At 38.4% G+C, this 23,503-nt stretch overlaps 1 protein-coding gene across 1 annotated transcript in view; it reads right to left on the minus strand.

The window, feature by feature from the left end:
- The window catches only part of LOC104062149 (uncharacterized), a 197,042-nt gene that overhangs the window by 108,358 nt on the left and 65,181 nt on the right, over positions 1 to 23,503 (minus strand). Inside the window, exons 9-12 of the mRNA XM_054057879.1 lie at positions 22,759 to 22,879; positions 20,371 to 20,610; positions 7,433 to 7,696; positions 6,075 to 6,189 (exon numbers count right to left, since the gene is read on the minus strand). Of these exons, the coding sequence (XP_053913854.1) occupies positions 6,075 to 6,189; positions 7,433 to 7,696; positions 20,371 to 20,610; positions 22,759 to 22,879 (740 nt within the window). The remainder of the gene's footprint in view (positions 1 to 6,074; positions 6,190 to 7,432; positions 7,697 to 20,370; positions 20,611 to 22,758; positions 22,880 to 23,503) is intronic.

Genomic DNA, 23,503 nt, shown 5'->3' on the forward strand with positions numbered 1-23,503 from the left:
ATGTCATAAAAGAGCACTATTCACTTCCTAACTGTTTTCCACAGATGTAGAGAGGGCTTGGAAGATCTTAAATGTCATCAGTGTTTAAGAATCCTAAGCAATACCATACTAGTCCTAGATTTCTTGGGCAGCCAACAGAGAGGGACAACTCCAAATAAATAACTTCTGAATTACATTCCACGGGTTTCTGTAAAAGGAAATCTGGCCTGTCAGTTGGCTTCAAATCAGCATCCAAAATTCTACTGCATAATTTTGGAGAGCCCATAGACTTGAAGACAACTACAAACTACAGTTTACACACATAAGAGGTATCTATCAGACCTTAGTTAGTTATCTCTTAGGTAATATTTTTCAATTCAATGTACAAACATGACCTATTATTGCCTCCTGGTACAGAAGAAGAGTTGTTCTTTCTGTTCAGAAGGACGGATTAATTTATTCTCATTTGTACTTTGAGTTCTATCTACACACCAGCCAAGGGAGTGAGAATCACCCATTCCCTAGAATGTTAACTGACCCTTGTCTGGTTTGTGGTAGGTGGGAATGTCACCAGCAATGGGTATAACTGCAGAACTTTGGTCAGTTCTCAGTGCCCCCTCTGCTATCTCAGCTGTTCAATTTGTCTGTTTGTTGTAAACCTCTGTACCATGACCAAGAAGACTGGCTGGCACACAGGGCATGTGTATGGATGTGAATGCAAAGGGGAGGGCAGGCAGCAGCGTTTTCTGTGCCTGCACATTTTCCTATCATGAGACAGAAGGCACAATTCACTACCAAGGTTATTGAGTGAGAGTGGCTGTCTATAACCTTGGTACTATCAGATCATTGTCCTGTGGTAAATCTACCTCTGGTCATCATGGTGGCATCTGAGATTAGAATAGCACCTAGTGGATTGTTCATTCAGTTCTCAGACATATATGTTTTACCTGAGAATTAAGAAAAAAGAAAAAAAAAATAGAACAAAACCCCTCCACCAGTGTAACTTGCAAAGCCTTGCCTTTGAAAGAAACCCCACATCCCAGAAGCATGTGCTGCCTGATGTTAACACAGACAAGCACTCTTACGTAATTTAGCTCAGCACAATTAACAAAGAATAATGCTATTAACATGCTGCAGAAAAAAATATTTCCCAAGCATTTAACAGCAACGTGTTGTGATCCATGGATATAAACGACCAAATAAAATGAAAGGATGTAAAAACGTCACAGAAACACCAGTTGTAATCTAATGTTGTCAGTGCACTCCACACACACCTTGTAATAACTAACACATTTGGCCTACTAATACTTTTTAGACAGAGGAGCCCACCACTTCTGCACCTTTTTTTGCCCAAGCTGCTTTTGATCCCCCACAATTGATTTAAACTCTTCCATCACTTCCTTTGCCTAGAGAAATAATGATGAGATGATATCACAGAGTGAGGAAAAAGGGAGATGAAGGTATTTATGTACATGCCAGGCTGACCTATTTGCAAACTTTCAGTAAATTAAATAACACAATAAAAGTCCTAACGTACTAGAAGCATTTTAAACTCTTCTCTTTCCCTCCCACCTTCTTCTGACACACATTTCTCCTCCTTCCACAGCATTAAACTGCTTTTCCACTTCCTTTACAACAGTGGGAATACTTCCTTTATGGGTGTCAGGATCTTTTGTGGAGGTCAGAGGTTGCCCTGCAGAGGAAATGACAAGCTGTGAAATGTAAAAGAACAATTCCTTCCACATGTTTCCTTGCTCCAGGAGCAGTAAGGGGTTGTCGGCTAGCATCACGATGGGATGGTCCAGGCCTTTGCCTAGCAGTCCTGTCGAAACTAATTTGCAGTTAAAGACCTGCACAACTGTTTAAAGCTTTACAAGTCCAGCAAGTTTCAAGGACTGCTGAAGCCAAGTGGTACAAACCAATCTTATTTTTAACAGCTAGACAGCCAAAGAGAAGGAAGACAGGCCAAAAAACGCTCTAAATTGTACAGCATCAGATAAACTGTATATCTGAAAGTGATCCTTCTCTGTAGTATTTATTTGCATTAAAAGCTCACAGTTTGGGAACTGAAAAAAATTTAACTGCTCTAGTTTTTCTTCTAGTTGATGCATGGGTCACATGAGCCACACGTGCTGCTGTTAGACAACAAATCCTTGTAGGGAAACCCAAAATTTATGTGGACAAAATGAGCTATTTGGTCATTGTAAAAATGTAAGTGTCCTTAAAAACATACTCAAAGAGCTGAATTGCTTTTTTCTTTACACTCCTGAAGAACAGTACAGTAGGAGAAGGTGGGAGACTAGAAAACTTTCTAGAAGCAAAATGTTACAGACAGAGAAAAATGTGCATGTAGGAGCCTAGCCCAAACAGCAGAGGTAATGGTAATCTTTCTACATGACCAAGCCACATAGCAAAGCATAAGCAACAAACATCTCTGCTAGCCTAGATATTGGAAGCAGTATAGCCATGCTAGCACAACACTCGCTGTACCCAGTCTAGTATAGCCTGTGTCACAGCTTTACTATAGCAAGATCATCCTCCTGCTGGGACCAAACCAGCTTGGCTACCTTCAAACACTGTCTTCGAAAATACTGGCTGATAACACCTCTCCTCTGACACAGCCAGGCCAAGCAAAACTCCCTTCTTGATTTCACACTGTAGTGCTTGTGATAACTTCTGCTCAAAAAGATGTACAATTAGTCACAATTATTTAGTTACAGGTAGTGTTTGCGTCTGTAATTTGACCAAAAACTCTACACAACTTGGCACTAAAAAATATTTCAGTATCTCAATACTTCTCAGTCCCTCTTCCCTTCTCCCTCGCAAACACCTTTTTTAGGTATTCAGTGCAGATCATTTTATGCTACTACAGTGCTGGCCATAAGTTCAGGACTTGAAACTGGCTAATACTAAAGAAGTGTGAGTAAGAAACTAGAACAAAGAAGTTTTTGCTTTTGTTCTACAAATTATAGAGGTTAAAATTATCCTTGATTTTCTACTTGCCTATTTAATTTGATCATCATTTCTGATGAACAAATAGGTGTTTGCATATTAAGTTAGAGCAACATCACAGATAGAAGAGCAAGCATTTGGAAGAATGTTCCCAACAAGTGCAGAGTAACACTTCCCAAATGAGCCTGAGTTTGACCTAGAAGTGTTTGAACTGAAGAAGAAATATATGAACACTGTCCAGTTACTTTCCTAAGGAGGAAAGGGCTGCCACTTTCTAAAAAGACTGAGTTACACTAACATTTTGCCCATGTGAATCCCCTCTTCTACGGACACTCAAGTCACAGGGGATTTTGCTATGGATTTCACAGTGAGAAAGAGTGCTTATGAAAACAGTGTATATTTAACATTTTATATGGAGATTCACATTTCTGAAATTTTCATACATTTAGAAGATTGGATTACTTAGATCCAAGCAGCGAGGCAACATTTCTTGTAGTCGCATCAAATTTTCCTACCTATGCTACTTTTATTAGAGTTGTTACCACCTTACACAAAACAATGGTTAATAAATTCCATGAAGAAATTATAATTTATTTATTGACAGGGACTATTGATACATTAACAGGGCAACAGGTCAACAACACTTCTTCCATGAGCCTCTCGGGGAATATCAATTCAAAAGAATGGAGAAAATATGGTTTGGACTAAGAGATACACCAGATCTGATAAAGTGCATCTGTGACCTACAAAGGAGGTAGAATGGGAGGTATTAGATTGCATTCCCCTGTGCAGCAGGGAAGAGCCATACCGAGCCCACCACAGAGCAGTGGTTTAAAAGAATAATGTAGCCTGAAGTTAATGGGAATAATATGAAGGTTTTGTGTTAAACTTCTAAAACCAAGACAAATTTGAAGTGAAGGTTAAAACACCATCTCCTAACTTGCTCTATTTTCCTTACATGTTGTAACACCACATATGGTATCGATATGTAAGATCAGTCACTATTTAGACTACTGCAGCAGAGTGAGTTACAGAGCATCAGTCTTCATTTAGACTGTTTTTGCTTTCTCTGGTTTGCGTCTCAACCTTAATGTCACTTTAACAGAGCTTTCTTCCCCCCTGCTTTTGGTGGCTTAACAGATATAATATAGTATTTATAGAGCATATCAATGTGCAACAGCTTGCCACAGACCATAAACACATTTTTCTGTTGGAAATGTTGAAGTTGTGATTTTCACCACGTGATCTCCAGTTCCCCAAGGTTTGCTCCTTTAATTGTAAATAGCCAGAAAGTCATCAAGCTAGCATTTAATAAACTTTTAATTTGAAATGGATTACCACATGTTGTGTTTGTTTACCCATTATTAAATCTCTTAGCAACATATCACCAGCAGAAACAGCATACTGTAGCCCTGTACAGATACGTTGAAAACAAACCCATGGGGGATATTAGCAGCTAATAATATCTTTAAAGAAGGCTCCAAGAAAAAAAAAATATAAACAATATCAAAAATTACTCTTAGAAATTTTGATAGTGCAAATCTGTTTGGCATGGAAATTAGAGATCTTCCACGATCAGCTTATCAGCATATTTCAGAGGTCTGCAAGGAAAATAGGACATACGCTAACACTCTTTCTCAGTTCTTAGAAGCAGATCTTTCTGGACTTCTCAAACTGAATAGCATGAAGTTTTCTGTGTGTTTCCAGAACTGTGACCTATTTAGTTGCATCTTTGATGTGTGTATGCATGTCTGTGTGCACAGGAAGACTGATGGCAGGACCAAACAACTGTAAGGACAAGCTTGATTTATTAAGATCTTGTCTATAGGCCTTCACTGTTGAGAAAAATTTGCTGCAACTCCACATTTTGATCTGCTATTCATGGTTTTGTGCTGCATGTCAAAGCACCTTACCAGATATGCAGAAGATATATAGCAACAAAAGGGACCTTACCCCTCAGTACAGTGTGTATTTACAACTCTGTGCTTCTGGTATCAGGGCAGCTAGATAAAAGTCTTTCGATCACACTGCAGTTCCTGCTTAGCCTTATGTGTCACAGGGCAAACCTCATTTTCTTTATCTCCTAAAATGAAAAATACTTCTATTGGCCTCTTCTCATGTTATACTTCCAACCTGATCTGCCCATTCACCATGCTAAATGATTATTGCCTATCTGCTCTCTTTCTTTCCTTACAATATCCTGCTCTGTCTTTTCCCATGCCTTCTACATTGTATCACTGCTACTATTCTCAAATGCCTGAAGAACCTCTGTACTGAAGAACTAAATCTCTGTTTCTGATCTGCATATAATAGTCACACAGATACTACAACCTATGGGTTGGCTGCATCCTTCAGTACATTAAACAAGAAGGGATACAGGAATGTCTGTGTATGAAAAAAAATCTTATTATTGTCCATGAAAGTCAGATTCCACATGCTGAAAAAGAAAAACCAAAAGCAGCATCCTGTCATTCTTCTCATTCCTGGATTCCTAACAGAGGAGAAGCAATTTGTGAATCCATTGCAATATGGTCAATTATGTCTTTAGTGTAGCTAGATCTGCAGACTCACAGAGGCCAGAGAGGATGGTCAGTCTAAAAGTCACCTTTGCTGATTCTTTAAGAAAGTTGCTGGGGAGAATTGCAGCACATAAGCAAATGATAATTTGTCTTTCCTATGGGTTACCACTTGATTGAATCTTAATGGAATTTCATAGGAATAGCATAAGGCATGCCTCTGATGCCAGAACTATCCCCCGCCAAATTTGAAGTCCTTGTTGTAGCCCAGGGAGGTACTAGAGTTCTTCCAGAAATAACTTTTTCTTCCTGTAAGCTCAGTGTCATCAGCAGCTGAATTGTTATTGCTGCAACTTTCCAAGCATTATTCAGCCTGAAGCAGAGGCCAGCATGGAAAGTTTCATCCTCAGCAATGAGGCTGGTTTAAATTGCTCACAACTGAAAACAAATTAAGCAATCTCAATAAAAATAATCACAAGTATTCCTGCTATAACACACGTTCAACCAATAGATTAATGACAAAAATCTGGCTTAACAAAAACAGTAACAACTAGTCAGCTTTGAAATGAAACAATGGGTTGCTCCAATGAAAGCCTGATTATAAACATGAAAGTTTGGAACCATCACCTAATACTCCAGACTCTCCAACCTTCTCTGAGACACCATTCTTTTCAGCAATGCTTGAATACATGAGAAGTTCAGGTGGGAGATGCTTATTTGAATCTTGTGGTAGTTTAATTACCTATTAAGAAAAAGAACACACAGGAGCATAAGCAGTTCAGTATTTCTCAAAACCAGAACATACTTGTTTGTAGACTATTTGTGAATCCTAGAAGTCCAAGATGATGCTATGAGGATTTTAGGAAGTTCTTGTTTCTCTGTACTCCATTTACTACAGTTTTCTCTCATATCAGTTTCCCATGCATGTCTTACTCATGCTTATGAACTAAAGCCCAGTAAATGGGAGTGTCTCAGAACCCAAACTAAGAATTATCAGGGCAAATCAGATACCTTGAATCATTAAATTATCTCAGCTTATACACTGAGTCAAAAGACTAGTTTTGCAGCTTTGTGCTCTTCTCCCCTCCCTTCAATTATTTTGTTATTTCTCATATTCTTTTTCCTAGCATAAATTTGGCATATTTTTTGTATGAATTCTTATTACTTTACATGATTCCGAAGCTATTTTTGCTTTGGTTTCCTCTTGGTAGATCCAAAAAGGAAGACTGACTGAAAATCATCACTACAAAAAAATTAATAAGTACACTTTCTATTAAGTAAACATACACATTATAATTAAGATGTTTTCAAAATTCATCTATTTAGGTGTTTTTTTCCTGAGTCAGAAATGATTACAAAAGAGGTATAAGTTTGATGTCTTCTTAAGATTCTGAATGAGGGGACATATCTCACAATAAACCCTTAATTTGCCAGTCTAGAAACACTGAGGAAGAATTCTTAATTCAGGCCCATTTTCACCTAAGACATACAAAAAATGTCACATTTGAATTATGTCCAAAAATTATTTGAAGGTAAAATTCCTATCACAACAGAGACTTGTTCGCTAGCTTAGGATCCCAGACATACAAATGCAACAATACAATAAACAATATTATTTTGCTTTGTAACATGTAAAGTCACCTCTGAGACTCACTAAAACTGTGGAGGAAATCAACACGTATCGGTGTCAAGCTTAAACTCGAAATCTCAAATTTTGATCCATTTTTTTTAATTCAATTATTCAGCACCCCAAACAGTATTTTGATATTTGAAATAACATCAAAAAATGACTGGAAGAAAACCACTAATTTCATGTAAAATTAGAAGGTGCATGGGATTTTCATTTTCTGTATATACTTACTGGGTAGAGTGAGAAACCGCTTTTTTGGAAGACAGTATAGATTTTAAGGCTGACAAATGGAAAATGAAGTCTGTTCTGAGGAACAGTAAGCACACCAATAGGCCTAAGTTTTTTAAATACAAACCTGAAAGTAGAGATTGCATAACCAATGATCCAGGTCTTGAGAAATAAAATTTTCCATTTTTTTGAATCGGTCAACTTTGGAGTCGTAATGGCCTCTGAGGAAAGGACATTTAAATTTTCCCTCCAAAGTATTAAAGTTGTTGTCACACAAGGGAAAAGCTCCCCATCCCACTTCTCGATCAACCAAAGTACAGGTCCCCCGAAGAAGGAAGAGTTCAAAGAGGAGGACCATGCCTGGCTTCACAGCTTTTCTAGGGGGTAGAAGCTAACAAAGACGAAAAGAGAAGATTTATTAGTTATAAAAACATAACAAGGGAACCAGCTTTTATCTTTCTTGTAAGACTTTACAAACTTCATATTTTTCAAACAATTTTGTGCACTAAAACAGTTAACAATTCTTCTTTTCACAAAGCATGCATTTGAACATTTTTTCGCTCCAACAGAAAATACTATGCTTCTTTCTATTCTAATTTTGTGATTTCTTTTTTTTTTCTTTTGGATTTCTGAAAGTGTTCATTTTCTGTCTTTATTTACCAGTGGAGGAAAACATTGCAACTAGAAAACTTTAAGACCGAGTAACAAACCAACTTGGGAATCTGAGGTAACGTTGTGAGTGCTTGCTGAGATTCACCATTGGGTTCTTCTTGCAGCAACTTTGGAGTTAACACTTGCAGGCTTGCTCCTCAGTGAGGAACAACACTCCACCTACTTCTGGGAATGATGTTGGTATATTGGTACACAAAATAGCCTTCTTCCTTCAAAGTCAAGCAGGAAAACTCTTCTTGCAAAGTATGTGAAGATCAAGGCAGGATCAAAAATGATTTTGAGATAGTAAACTCTCAGCTTACCAAAGACAGCCAAATACTGTTTGCACTTTTCATGAGATAGCTAGAGATATTCTTCTGAATATTTTGGAGATGTGGAAGAGGGTTGCCAATGCCTTAGGGCCCTGAAGCAATTAAGTTCCTATGACAAAGACTTGAAAATCAGGGATGAAGAACCATACTGGAGCAACAAATTCATACAAATCCATCTGTAAGATTTGTTGTGTGAAACAATGCAAGGTCACAGAGAAGAGAGTAGAGGAGGAAGTAAAGCAAAGACAAAGAAAAAGAAGTCTCTTCCAATGCCACAGTTTTAATTGCTTTCTTTAATTAATATAGGGGTTGACCTATGTCCTGTTGAACAATTCTATTACATTCAAAAGAACAAATAAAACAAAAAAAAAACGTATAAAATCTAGAACATAGAAGGCAACAACCATCATACCCTAGCTAACAGCTCTAAAATGTAGTCATATTGGGACAAGGTGAGAAAATATCACAGAATCACAAGGTTGGAAAGGACCCATTGGATCATCTAGTCCAACCATTCCTAACACTCCCTAAACCATGTCCCTAAGCACTTCATCCACCCGTTCCTTAAACACCTCCAGGGAAGGCGACTCGACCACCTCCCTGGGCAGCCTGTTCCAGTACCCAATGACTCTTACTGTGAAGAATTTTTTTCTGATATCCAACCTGAACCTCCCCTGACGGAGCTTCAGGCCATTCCCTCTAGTCCTGTCCCCTGTCACTTGGGGACTATATGTATATATATGTCAACTACATATATAGTAGTATATGTCAACTACACATTTCACACAGCAAAACATCTGCTTCACCACTCCTCTTACACATTCTCCTGGAATACAGAGAACTCGCACTGCCTAATTTCTTAAATAATTTATCTTGGGTACTTCTCCAATAGAGACATTTGAATGTTTTCCATCTTTTACTGTTCCCATTCCAGTCCTGAAAGTTCATTGCAGCAAACACCTTGGTACACTTACCTTGCCTTCCAGCTAGGGCAGAGAAAGAGGAGCCTTTTCTCCTTCTCTCCTCCCTATGAACTGGCATGTACTTCTATAAGGCCAAAATATTCAAGGGTATCCTCTGATTTACAGAGTCCTGTAGAACATACCCTCAGTAGTTTTTGAAACAGAATAAGACCCCCCAGATAGAAGACACTCATTCAAACTGATCACTTACTATGAAAAATCTGAAATGCCAAAGTCTTCTTAACTTAGCAGGGATTTCCTCAATCACATGACATTCTGCAGCTGATAACCAGACACAAACCTTTAATTCTTTAAGTATTTCTGTGCATAAGTATACACCTCAACACAGCTTTTTGTTGATTGATACTTTTAAATGCAATAATTGGGTTTTTACCCTCCTGATTAAACAGCAGGCAAGATAATAAGCACAATTCAGGAACACATAAGTTTTTACTTTCACTTTTTCTGAAGCAGATAAGGGATTTACCCATACCAATGACTGCTATGTTAGGAGATGATATATGTACATAATTGTGTTCCATTCTATAATATTTTTGAAGAGGTGAATATAAATTACTATTTCTAATAATATGCCTTCCAGTTTCATGTTATATATTGTGATTAGATAATGGCAAGAGAGAGAAAGTCATTTAAGGAACTCTTTAGAACTATAAATATTTTCATTATTATGTAGGTATACTTTATATTAATTATGTAAATATATTCTAAGACTTAGTGTAGGCTTAAAACGAAACAGAAGCATCTGTTGAAAAAAGCCATAACCCTGTGGCAGCTGTTATTAAACCATTAACAGTATCAGGTTTCATTTAAACCAGATTTACCATTTTCTATAACAGCCCGTGGGAAAGCTAAAAACATTAGGTACAAATTACTGACAAAAGAGATCCTTAATCAAGCCATACATTTCATTTGGCTAGCTGGGTGCTAGATAGTAACCTCTGTGCTACAATTTAAAGGCACTGGTTACAAGGCTATGATCAAAGACAATTACCTGCATTATTGAACAATCCCAAAGCATACACAGCTGAAATCACTGCCATATCACAACATCCCTTTAAGTTTTTCCCTTGTTTTCCAGACTTACTCTTTTCTGAAGTATAACTCAACAGTATATGCTCTTCTGCCACCCTGCCTATAAACAGACACTGGTCAAGCAGTTGGTATAAGGGTAATAATTGTGATTATTAAAAATTTATTTTGTTTCCTGCTCACAATTATTCTTCATTTTCTCTATGCTCTCATCCTGGGCCTAGATTGCAAACTCACTCTTCGGTACTGGGTACCTTTGCATACAGTTGCAGGACCTGGGTGTTTAAGCCATGATCAAAATGCATAATGGCAAAACGAAAATGAGGATTTTGTCAAACACCTGTTTGCTGCAAAGTCTGAGGTTGTAAGGACTATCATTCTAGGAGTCCTTATACAGAAACACGGAGTGTCTGACCCAGGTGGGACATCATCACGTATCTCATCTCACACAGTCAAATAAAGCACATCTACCAAGCAAGAAATTTTTTAGTGTTAAATCCATACAAAAATCCTGGCCAAGTCTCTGCCTGTTACTCTATGCTGATGTGCCAAGCATTCACGTAGGGAATGTCTAGGAAAGGACAGCCAGGCTGAAGCAGAAGAGTTTCAAAAAGGAGGCAGGTCCCCATACTAAGCCTATCCCCATTGCCATGGTGAACACAAATCACCACCACAACTCGCTGTCCTACAGCCACAGCTCTGGAATGGAGCTTGGTGTTGTGCCACCTGCTCTTCATTAGGCTCCTCATAGGCAGCAAGCCTGAGAGCAGGGACTGGGAGCACAGCCAGCAAAACCCATAGGCACAGGTACACAAAGGCATTAAGGCATGTAACTCCAATCGAAATCCACGGTCTCTGAGTGCCTGCCTGCCGCCGTGGATTTGGGCTGCCGTGCTCAGCTACAGGGCAGGGAACAGCTCAGGTGCTTAGAGGTAAAGGAAATCAGTAGTTGTTCTTTCTCATAAGAGACTCCTGCAACACCTGGGATGGGCAAGGTACAGGAGGCTCAAACTGACCAGTTTGTAGCGACAGACCATTTTGTTTCTGAAGAAAAAAAAAACAATCAGTAGTTATATTTTCTCTGCTGGCAGCAATCCTTTCTGAAGTTCGTAGTTAGTCCACAGGCTTACGCCAACACTGTTGATGTTCAAAGAGAGCACATTATGTAAATACAGCTTCCAATGTTTTAATGGGTCTACTCACTAACATGTTAGTTTACTGTTTCTCCTTGCTTAGGTAAAATTTCCATCGAGGTCTGTGAGATATATAGGCTTTTACAGTGCAATGAAAGTATCCAGCACCCACTTTCTACTGGTGTAATTTCTTCCTCAAAGAGAGATGCAGCAGAGAATAAATAATGGTTTTGGGTGCCTGCACAGGCACAAGTAATCCTTCTTAGGCTGCAGTTAACAGTGTTGCATTTAATTGAATTAAATCATAGTGAAGTAAAATTATCTCTTGCCACTATTTCTAAATTCAACCATTTTATATCAGTTTTATTGCAATATATCTTACTTCTCCATATGCCACCATAATTTCAGCAAAGAAATCATTTACTCTAGAGAGACAATGAATTCTATTTGAATATTTCAATAAACAGATACAATGTGAAGATTTTGGAGTTTTTCTCTAACTTATTCTTGGGCTTTAACCTTGTCAGAGAAGAAAGAAACCATTGCTTCTCTGCCTTGCATCATCAAATGCTTTCAGTTTAGAAGAAAAGGACAAAAATTACATTACTTAATAGTCATAACACAAAAATCTGACCACTAAACATATAAAACTCAAATGGATTAAAGTGAATTATAATATCCAAAGTCAATTCAATGTTTACTTATAATACAGAAGTATATTGCAAACCACTGTATAAATTAATGACTCGTGGTTTCTGATTATGAAAACTACAGTAAATTAATCTCACTGGTGCAAAGCATAGGTAGAAAACCTTTTAAATAGGAAACATTTCCCATAACTATTTCATTAACAAATAAAAAATTGCTTCACTCTGTGAAATGAATAGTGCTGGAGATGAGACTGTTATTGCCAAAATAAGGTGAAGGTGAAGCTTTCACAATCCAGTTTCAAGACCTCCTGCTTTATGTGCAAGGCCAGAATACAGGCAGAGGGAACAGCATTTTGGGGAAGTGTTTATGTAACTTTGAAATTTATAAAAGGCCAGAGGGGAGGGAATAGAAACACAGACTGAGGTAAAAATAAAATACCATGTTATTAAAGTTTTCCAAAAGTCCTATCTATCATTAGAATGTCCTGGAGTAGCTGGAAACTTACTTCCCCAATTTCCATCACTGCCTGTCTTTGAACAGGTGTCCAAATACAAAATACCACACAAATCAAAGGAGGACCGTGCAGTGCACTATCATTCTTTTACTCATTTATACTTTTTTCTATATTCTGAAAAAGAGAAAAGATCTTTCAAATCTGACATAAGTGAAACAACTCCCTCACTCTCCTCCCTGCAGCTTGCACACTCCTTAAACCTTCATCCAGTGCCACCGTCTTTCCTGTGACTCGGTATCCCAGCCTTCCTGGTAGTGGGGGAGTAAGGACCAGAAGTGGCTGTAGCACAGCATGCAAGCTCAGGATCATGGATGAGCCACACAGACTGCAGGGCAGCACTATCTGTAAGCAGGCGATGTACTCACTGCCCTCGGTCCTGCAGTGGTGGCAGTGAGAAGGATTTTTCCTGACACACCGTGCCAAAGCACTCTAGCATCTTCCTACAGCCACACCAACTACCTCAATGGAAACACCTTCTGCCCTTTCCCATGCTACCAAAGCAGCAATGATTCCCCACTACCTCCCTTTCCTCTAGGAGAGATAACTCAGGGCATAGTTAACTCCAGCAGCATCGCATGCGGCACGACTACCTTACACCAGAGGACCAGAGTCTGGTCTTTTATCTTCTCAAATACAGGGGAATAATGTTTGCATTCTGTGAGCTTTAGCCTCTGCATCTGTTGCTAATTGTCCTAGCACATCTGCTGCTAATTCTTTTCTGTTCTTTGACCAGCAGGGAGTAGTAATGTATGGTACAGTCAGCTCTAGCCTTCCCATGCATTTCTGGTGATATACCACTGGCCTGGGCAGATTCTGACCTCATCTTACAAGGGGAGAAATTGTCTTTGTAAGAGGAAGGCAGGAACTCCCATTCCTTCTCCTGCCACTCCCATCTCATATATTTATTCCCAAGATTGATTCCAGCACAGTCAGAGCATGAGTTTCCCAGGATAATGTAAGCCACGGACACAAAACAGCAGAGCTTATTTCTTTTGTGTCAAGAGGACACATAATTTGCTCAGAAACCACTCAGAGACAAGGAATCTCATGGAGACGTGGCTTGTTTGGCACACAGGGCTGAGTCACACAGCAGTGCCACTCTGCCTGCCATGGGCTTTGGTGCAGGAACAGGCAGCTTTCCTCTCCTTTTTGCTCTATCAGGTTCTCCATCTTGGGTCTCTTTCGTGATACTGTTCTGAATTCCCCATCATACTTTGTGCAGAGCAGCATCTCCTTCCTCCTTAAGTCTCAGTCCAGCCTGAGATGCAGCAGTGCTCCTTTCACCAGGGAAGCTGTGCCAATGCAGATTTCACATTCCTGCAGTATTTGCTGGATGGTCCAGTCCTCATCGGGCTTTGCTGTCTTTCCAGGGGCTCAGCTAACACTCCTCCAGGAAAAGAAACAGGAAGGCCAGCTCCTCATAAGAAATACTCTTTTCCTTGTGTGCTCCGCTTACAAATTGTATGTTTAAACAAAATCAGGGTTTTTTTCTTTTGTGGCATGAAGTACTCTTCTCATTTCTGTAGCACAGATTTGCAACTAACCTGCTCATCCTGAGCTCACAGATAATTACTGAAAACATGAAAATCCTCAAAACCAATATTGTAAGAGAAAATAAGTGTCTTCTCTGGGTGTTTTGCTGACTTCTATGAGTTGCAGATATGGACCAAAACACAGCTTTTGACAGTTCCAGGCTGTCAGCTCTGGTGAGTCATGGAATTGCTCCATTTTTTCCATTCACAGTGTTTAATGTTGGGGCAGACATTTATATTGTTCTTGGTGTCCTCTGTTGTTCAGAGTTTACTTGGAGCTAAGGATGCAGGAGGGAGCTGCTGCATTCTGCCTTTCTGCTGATCTGCCCCAGATAATACGTCTTTTGTACTATAGCATCCTGTGGCTCACGTAAAGCTCTCTTACAGATATAATAGGTAGGGAAAAGTACAAGGAGCAGTCCAAAATAAAAGCCTGTCTCTAGACACTCCTGATTTTTAACCTCTGCTAGATTTTCCAATGCAGACCACGCACCTTAATCTAGTTAAATATGATGTATTATAATGTAGGCTACAGTTCTGAGGTCTTTGGGCAGTATGTGTTCATCTAAGCTGAAGGAGCACATCTAGTACAGTCTAGGGAATTTTTCCAAGATCTCGTCCACTGGAGCACAAAGATTAGACAACATGTGAAAAGTAACCACAATAATTACCAGAAACAAAACCTGCTATAAGTAGTAATATTTTGCACATTTACATGAATTGCACAATGCAGTTCAGTAAATGCGATAGATTCTAACATACGATGTCTTTGTAATATCAGCACACCTGACTCAATTAATCCTTTCAAGTCTTCACACGGTGCTGGAAATGGAGTTTTCCATGTTGGGAAAGTCCATTTGTGGGCAGCAAAGATCTCCAGAGAAACCACCTGGCAGTGGTTTCTCTGGGAATGGGACCTGTGTACTGTTGGTCCCCGTGACACTTTCTGCTGGGCCCAGAGCAAAGAGAAAGATTCATGGCTATCTGGGGAGAAGAGCACTATTGAAGGGCTAGCAGCCAGCTCGAGCAGCATGCAGTGCTTGGCCTTGTGGTATAAGCAGCGCCCTGTCCAAGGGCAGCTCACAGCAAAACACAGAGATCTGTCCCCAGGATGGCACAGTGACCCAGGGCTGAGACAATCTGGAAGAGAGACGCTCTGAAAACATGCATGTTGAGGAGCTGTTGCAAAAAGACAGTTAACAAACAGCAAAGATCCAACCCCCAGACAAACAAAATAAAAATAGTAATAAGTATGTGTTCCTGCTGCGTGAAAAACACATCAAACCCTCAGTCTTCAAATATATACAAGTGTCCATCTAAGACTAGTTCTAGCATTTACCAAAAAGTTCACGTAGCCTCTTATCATCCCAACTACAAATAGTTACATCCAGGGAAAATTTAAGTGGCTCTCATTTTGAAAGTCCTCTGGCACTGCCAAGCATTATTACTTCCTATCTTTTTTCACAGTGTATCAAACTCTTATGTTATGTCCTATAAAGTATCCTAGAGCTAAATGTTCTTCATCTGTGCCAGAGTTTCGCTCAAGAATAAAATAAGGGGCTGGGGGGGAGGGAGGAAAAAAAAAAGTTTGTGCTGTACTTTTCCTAATGATACCTTGTTTTGTAATTACTAAAAGCATCATAGTCCTTAGACAGCTGCTGACATACAGAAAATAAGGTCCTTGAAACTGTTTGTTTCATCATATTTTAAGAATTAATACCTTAGGTCATGCTAATCAGTTTCTGATATATGTAGTTTTCAAAATGCACTTCAGGGAAGAAAATGCTGGAAATGACTAATAACAGCAAAGATATGAACTTTATGCGTTATATATCTAACTCCAAATGTGAACATTACCAAAGTACTTTTGCCATCTTAAGTATTTAGGAAGCCTTAAATAAAAAATAAATCCACCTCATTCAGTGAAATAGAACATCCTCTTTCTCCAAGCAAAAGAGTTCAAATTTATTAATTTTGTAGCTATATTTTAAAATGAGTGTCAGCCCCTGCTAGATGACTGCATGATAAGTGTCCTGAAACTTCAGGAAAAGGCACTAAATTTTTCACAGCATTTGTGTTTCATTTTCAGTGTAGTAAAAATATGGTGCCCTTTTAATAATGAATAATAGATCTCCTGGTTTGATATACATGCGTGGATTAAATGTCATGTTTGAAAAGTTGCTGTTTTATTCAGATTAAATTTCCCTCAAGTAAAACAAAATGGTACCCAGCTACTGTTATAATATTGCTAGTACCTTGCCACATTGATACATAAATATTAACTGGTTGATATACTCTAAAAATCTACAGATCTATGAACTATTCTGTCACCAACAGTGGCTTTATATGCATATGAACTGATTTAATGCTGTCCTAAGTTCCAGGTACATTGAGGAAAACGTGTAGCACCAGGCTAATGTACTTCTGGAGCTCACATTTTTTTTGCTGAAGTCCTGATTTTAGAAGTCCAGCACAGAATAAGGACTGATGCCAAACAGGTGCAACAAGACTGAGATTAAAAAGCAGTTTGGGGAGCCCAACACTGACACAATTGTTCCTGCTTCTTCTCAGTAGTGCGACAGACATTCCAGCTAGCGGGGAGGCTTAAGGAATACTTTTTAAATGTCACTTGTAGGCAGTCTCATTGGTGTATAGTGCTCATCACAATAACTGAAAATTTCCTATCTGAACGTCCCCTTCTGAACAAAAACTCACTTCCTAACAGGTAATACTTTCTAGAAAATTGTCCCAGAAATGTTTATAATTTATTGTGAATACTTGGAAAAGGAACAATGTTGCAATGTAAAACAAAATATTTTGGTCCTGGTAATTGAAATTATAGCTGAAAACCTTTTCTCTTTTTTAAAGAAGGGAGGCACTTTAGCCCTTGACTCCAATGAATATTTTTACTCTGAAAAGTGAATAGTTATTGTTGTAGTTGTATTATACAAATGTTCTAATGTTTACTGAACTAACTTAACAAAAGCTGACAAAAAAAAAAATCAAACCCCACAAATTTTCTTTTTCTAAGCAAAATTAAACTTTTGCATACCACAATTCATTTGCGCTCTGAAAAATGTAATCTGGGCTTGCTAACACCAGGACATGGATCCCACGGATTAATAAGACACTACTTATAATACATTGTGAAGAAGAAATGTTTACTGACTACTTAGGCCTTATCTGTACTAGGATCTTAGTCAACATGAGACAGAAACAAGGAAATTACAGTAGTAAAATTCTTGGTCTAGCATAAAGATGATGCAGTCACATCTGTGCAGGTGCTGCCAAGGACAATCTAGTTGTGTAACTGCCTTACTAGACACACAGTAAACATCTCATCTCCTTTCCTGTCCTCTCCTTACTCGACTTTTATCCCAGACCTGAGAAAAATCAAGAAGTACAAGAGTATATTGAAAGTTTAAGAACAAAGCTTCTTTACTGTCAGAGTTAACCTACTCCATTTTTTTGAATCTCAGCTTCAGTTTACCTTCAGTTTGTGCTATAAAGTCAGTGAAGCTTCAGAATAGCTCTTGCTTCACCTAAACCAGATGGTATTGACCCATAAACTAAATCTATGAAAACATCATTGAAATGCTGTGTCTAAAACCAGTACCCTTATGATCATGCAGTTAGTTGCTGTTCCTAAAATTGCGAAGAGTCATTTGAAACAGCAATTTTATTTTATCACAATCCAAAGCATTTATATATGATTTGTCCAACATAATTTAAGGAAAAACATTACTCTTGTGACTGTCTGGCCTTACTGAAAACCAAACAAAACAAGACTCAACTGGAGCTATTAGGAGGCACTGTCTAATATGTAGTCAGAGGTTATTGTGGGAGATATGCTGACAAACTGAAAAGGAGGACAGTGAAGGAGGGGAAAGAAGGGAAGCTGGCAAGCTAGAGCAAAGAACATTGATTAATGAACAAAAAAAAATTTTGAAAGGTCGGGAGTGCAAGTCAGACTAGCCCTGAGGCAGATCTAACTTACATGACCAGCACTTTCTGTACACAGCAGGTAACCCATGCTGACACCAAATTTGTTGACCTGACAGGGTTATTATTTTTGGAAGGATGTAGTGTTCTGGAACAATTTCTTTAATATATTAGTTAAAACTAAGCCTTCCTTCAATATCAAGCATGCATGTCATCATTTTCGCTGAACTCCTATCATTATTCTGGCCAATAGAAACAAAAGCTTATTTTTCATTTGTGAGCACTTGTATTTTCCCCCCCGTAATATATTCCAGGGCAGCAATGCTCTATATAATACTGTGCTTAAATCCAGATGCTCATCTGGAGCTGACCAGCAAGACTTCAGTACTCACACTAAGTTTTGCAGTAGATGCCAATCATCGGAAGCCTAAAATTTGCCTCATCTCAGCACAGATGTTAAGGGTTTCTTTGGAAACATACCTTAAGTTTATGGACCAATACCAAGGAGGAAGAACAGAAAGGTAGAATCATTCTGAGTACAATACCTACGTCTTCAAAATTAGCAGATGAAGAAGGTTTTCTAAAATGATGGTACTAAGATTTTGCTGTCCGTTATATAGTAATGAAGACAGGGAATCATCAGAAGGTCACTTAATCCAACTTCTCCGAGTCCTGCATTTTAAGTGTACTTGTCCGAGACCTGCACCTTGGTTCGCTAGACTGACAATGAAGTTTGGTGAAGATGCTGACTATATGTCCTCTGTGAGACTTGAGAACTTTAAAGCAAATGCTGGTAAAGTGATAAGCATAATACCTTTAAACAGTTACTGAGATGTCCACATAACCCAATAGAAACTAACAGAAAGACAAGTACATGGACTTTGCATATACTTCTCACAAATCCATGTGAAGAGTTCCTTTGCATTGAAGAGCAGCTGGACAAAAGACAGGTCAATATGAAGCATCTTTTGCTTAGTACTGAGAACAGGGATACCCAGTTTTGAACGGGAAATATTCCTGAAGTAGGAGCAAAAGCAGCAGGCAAGACACAGGAGAAATATGATGCTGAAAGCAAAAGGCAGGGCATGCCCAAGTCATTCGGTCATTCTGCCTGTATGCTTCTCCTTTCGCTGAAGACTGAAGAGAAAATACTATGTCTTTGAGGCAGTAAGCAGGATCCATGAGTCTTGCCTAGGGAGCAATCACAACTCCGTGATTTGTCCGACAGATACATGGGGTTTTTTTAACATCATGTGATATTCACATTTTCCATGTCTATATATGTGACTCTTTTCATACCAACAGCTGCATTTACAGACACTGTTCATTACTCATTACAGACGATAAAAAATTAAAACACAAGAAATGTGACTTAGCAGCACTTTATATATCACAAACCCAACAGTTAAAATGACATGCCCACTAGTATCTTAAAGTATCAGTGCCACATATAAGTTGCTTCATCTGAAAACTCTTTGGGATAGGGATTGTCTGTCTGTTCTGTATCTACATAACACCTCCCACAACCGAAGGAGTGGAGGAGGAAATCTACCATTCAGGTCATATTGGAAAATAAGTAATTGAAACCTGAAAAGATTCTCCTTCAGCTTCTACCAATGCATCATAACATATGAAAAAAAAAAAAAAAACCAAAAAAAACCACAAAACCATGCAGAAAGATGGGGGTTGTTTTTCAAACTGTAAAGAAGCTTCCACATGCCAGAGAGTTTATCTGAGACCAACATTTCACCAGCACTAGGCATTAGCTACAACAGTAAGCAACTGACACAATAATCCTGCCACACACAACATGCTTGGGCAGGAAAATATGTGTGCCTCAGTCGTTAAAAGACAGAATAGAGCCTCAAGTGTTTGGTCTCCTTCCAAAATAATCCAAATGCTGTGGGTTTTTGGCAAATGGAGGTCAATGGAGCTAAAAACTCACAGAAGGATTTGGGCATTCTTGTGTTTATATACACCCACTCATTCATTTATTATTCTAAAGCTACTTTACAGAAATCAAATTACGTAGCTGACAAGCTGCATAGATAAGAGATAATAAAAGTAAAATTTAAAATTAGCTGACAACACTACGTGATGTAGTGTATATTTAGCACTTTTAGAGTGAGTGATGAGGGTTAACCTAGGGGAAAAATATGGTACCCTCCTAAATTGCACCTTAAATTATTAAATAAATTATGAACGAGATGGAATGCATTAAATATATAAGCCCGAAGGAGAAAGAGCGGATGTGTTTCAACTTTCAAAGCAAAGATAGCATTAAGAATTGTTGCTTACAGTCTGGATACTTTGTCCAAAGTAGATTCCAATGTTGTAGTAGTTTCCATCATGACTAACAGGCAGTGTTGTCCAGTCCTGAGGCTGCCCCTTCGCTTTGGGCCACTCCAGTAAGTCACCACCTAAATGGCTGAGAACAGAAACTTTGAGGGTGTAGTGGCCTTTAGGGACCTTATCTTTGACTCCCCTCAGACATTTGATGTGAATTTCTATCAGCTGCAGTGTCTTGGAGCAGTCAACCTAGGGAGAAGGCTCTGAATTACTGACCTGGGTTGAGCTGATTTTAACCATAAAATTAGCAAGAATAAATTTCTTAAAGAAAATAACTACTAAAAAGCAGACCACATACATCTTGTTCAACCTGCAATTACCTATTGCTAACCAAGACTCTCCAAATAGGAAGGTCAAAAGTCATAGAGGTGGCAGATTAAAAAAATAATAAAAATACTACTAATAAACTCTTCGGTATCCTTGGGGGGAAGGTGCAAGCTGTTGAAGGATGACATCTGAAGCCATAATATGGCAGAATTAACTGGAAAACAACACTTTTAAAAACACAGCGTACTTTCCAAGACAGGCACAATGTGTGGTGTGATGAGCAGTCTGCAGACACAAAGTGAAAGACAGGGCAGGCTATGTTTTTCTACTAATTATTAGTCTTGTCAGAACTATTAGTGCTGTGTAATATGCAGACTATCCTTTCACCTTCTGATTATCACATAATCAGATTCTCTAAAAAATAGTAATCAAAGTGCAACACGTGTAGAATTTAATAGCAACTCCCTACAGGCACCTTTATTCCAAGTCCAGACAAAAGGAAACATCTGCTTCTTGCTGTTGACAAGATGTTGTCTGAGTTACCGAATGTTTAGCATGGAATAATTGTTGTGCTGTGTATCAAAAATGTCTTTTTGGTGCTTTCCTTGGATGCTCAGCTCGTAGCGTGGAGGTTGGCAGAGGGAAACAGACACAGCACTATGATCCTTACAAGTCCTGCCTGGGTAAAGGTGTGGCACCTGTCCCACTGCACCAGCAGACACTTCAGTGCTGCCTAAATCAGTCTACAGGGTCAGGCACAAAACAGGGAGTCCCAGTCTGGCCCCAGTGTTGACTTCAATGGACAAAATTGCTTCTGCAATAACTAATTATTCAGAGCTTCAAATCAGCAATACTTTTTTTCTGGAAGGAATCAATATTATCCATTATTCTCAGAAAACACTAGTGCTAGGTCTTCTTCTATTAATTCAATGGGTTACAAGAATCCATGCTACACTTCAGAATCTAATGACTACCTTGACTACTAGGTTTAGTTGTCTCACAGTTTAAGCCTACAGTAGCTAATAATCTCTTCTTTAATGCTGTCTTGGATTTATTTTGGAAGAGATAGCATATTTCCATATAGATAGAAAGCTTCTGGAATTAAATTAAGCAGTTAAATAAACAGCTGAATTTGTTAAACTTCTTTTGTTTCTCAACACAAACCATACTTAACAACTAATCTGAATGACAATTATTTTCAGCTTAATTAGAAAATCTTAATTAACAAAAAAGATTTAACCTTAATATTTTTGGTTTCTGAATCATATATAAAAAAATTAACATTATGTGAATAAATAAGACAATCTTTTTAAACCTCAAGGCAGGATTACTGATGCAGGCAGGCTTCATTATTAAACACATTCTAAATTAAACGCCTCTATGAATTTTATACTGAAATATATTGTGATAGTTTTGCATGCCAAATGTGACATTTTGTATTTTAGATTCATCTTCTGTAGTAATTTTGGAAATGTCATACAAACAAAGATTTTGTCATTTACCAATGGAATTACTATGCATGGCCGGTTAGCCATCTCTTTTCTGGCTCTTCTGGTTGTTTCAAGTCAGCAAGCCATAAAAAATCTTTATCTCTCTGAAACACAGCAATTTGGAAGATAATCGAATAGTGACTGGGGGGCAGAAACGCCAGTCTGAGGAATTATACCACAATCTCTCTTGCATTTACAACCTTCCTCAAAGCAAGTGTCAGTCGAGTAGGAAAAGGAGATAGAAGATTCATCATATTTCAAGCCTGTCTCATTTGCATGGTGGCATAGCTGTCTCATCTCCTGCTGAAAGACTTAGCTTGGCCAGTGCTGACAAACTGTTTTGAAGAACTCTTGCCATGCCCAAATTATTCATCAATAATAGTTTTAGACATTCCATTTAAATGTATGGTTACAACTGCTGGAGAACGTATTTTGAAACCTGCTAAATTCTATCCTCTTAAACTATGAAAAGAAAATAATAATAATAATAGTAGTAATAATAATAATAATAATGCAAAGTAATTGATCTAGTCGTTTAGCAGTTTGCATCAGGGAAAAGAGCACTCATGGAGAACCTCACCTTCTGACAAGGTCCTGCTGCTCTAGTTAATCCAGCATTCATACCTACAAGGTTACCAAAGCTGGCCACCATTTCGTCTTCAAATCCATTCTCTTCTGCTTTCAATGGCTGACTTCCCATTCTGCAGCAGTTGGAAAGGGAAAAGGGAAGAAGAACTGAAAAGAAATTGACTAAAATGCAGACACAGAAAGCTCTTGCCACTGGAAATGCATCTCAGCTTGATATTTTCCTTGAATTTATCATAAGCTTTGCAGGGCACCCCAGAGAAACAACATTGTGCTAAAGCAGAGAAATGGCTAGGCTTCAAAAAGTGGCATAGGAAAAATGCAGTCACAGCCCCAGTTATACAATCAATATTTGTCATTCTGGAACACAGATTGACATAAGGAACCTAAAATTTTACTGCCCACATACAGTCAACTCTGTCTGGCACTGGAGCTGAGGTTCTAGGTTAAGAATATTAAATTAGGAAACCATTGCCTCTATTGACACTTTCATGACCAACTGACAGCTTCAATAAGCTGGAATGGATTTTTGGAAACCATTGCTTCCTTGAGGACAAGTTTGTTTTAGACGACTGAAAAAAATCTTATCTATATATATTTTACATTTTATTTTTCAAACAATCCTATAAATTTATATAGAAGCATCTTATATCACTTATAAATCTCCTAAAAGATCTTATTTTACATATACTAAAAAACTATATATGTAATTATATGTGATATATACACACACAAATGCA

Source organism: Cuculus canorus, chromosome 2 (genome assembly GCF_017976375.1).
Source record: "Cuculus canorus isolate bCucCan1 chromosome 2, bCucCan1.pri, whole genome shotgun sequence".
NCBI classification, from domain to species: domain Eukaryota; kingdom Metazoa; phylum Chordata; class Aves; order Cuculiformes; family Cuculidae; genus Cuculus; species Cuculus canorus.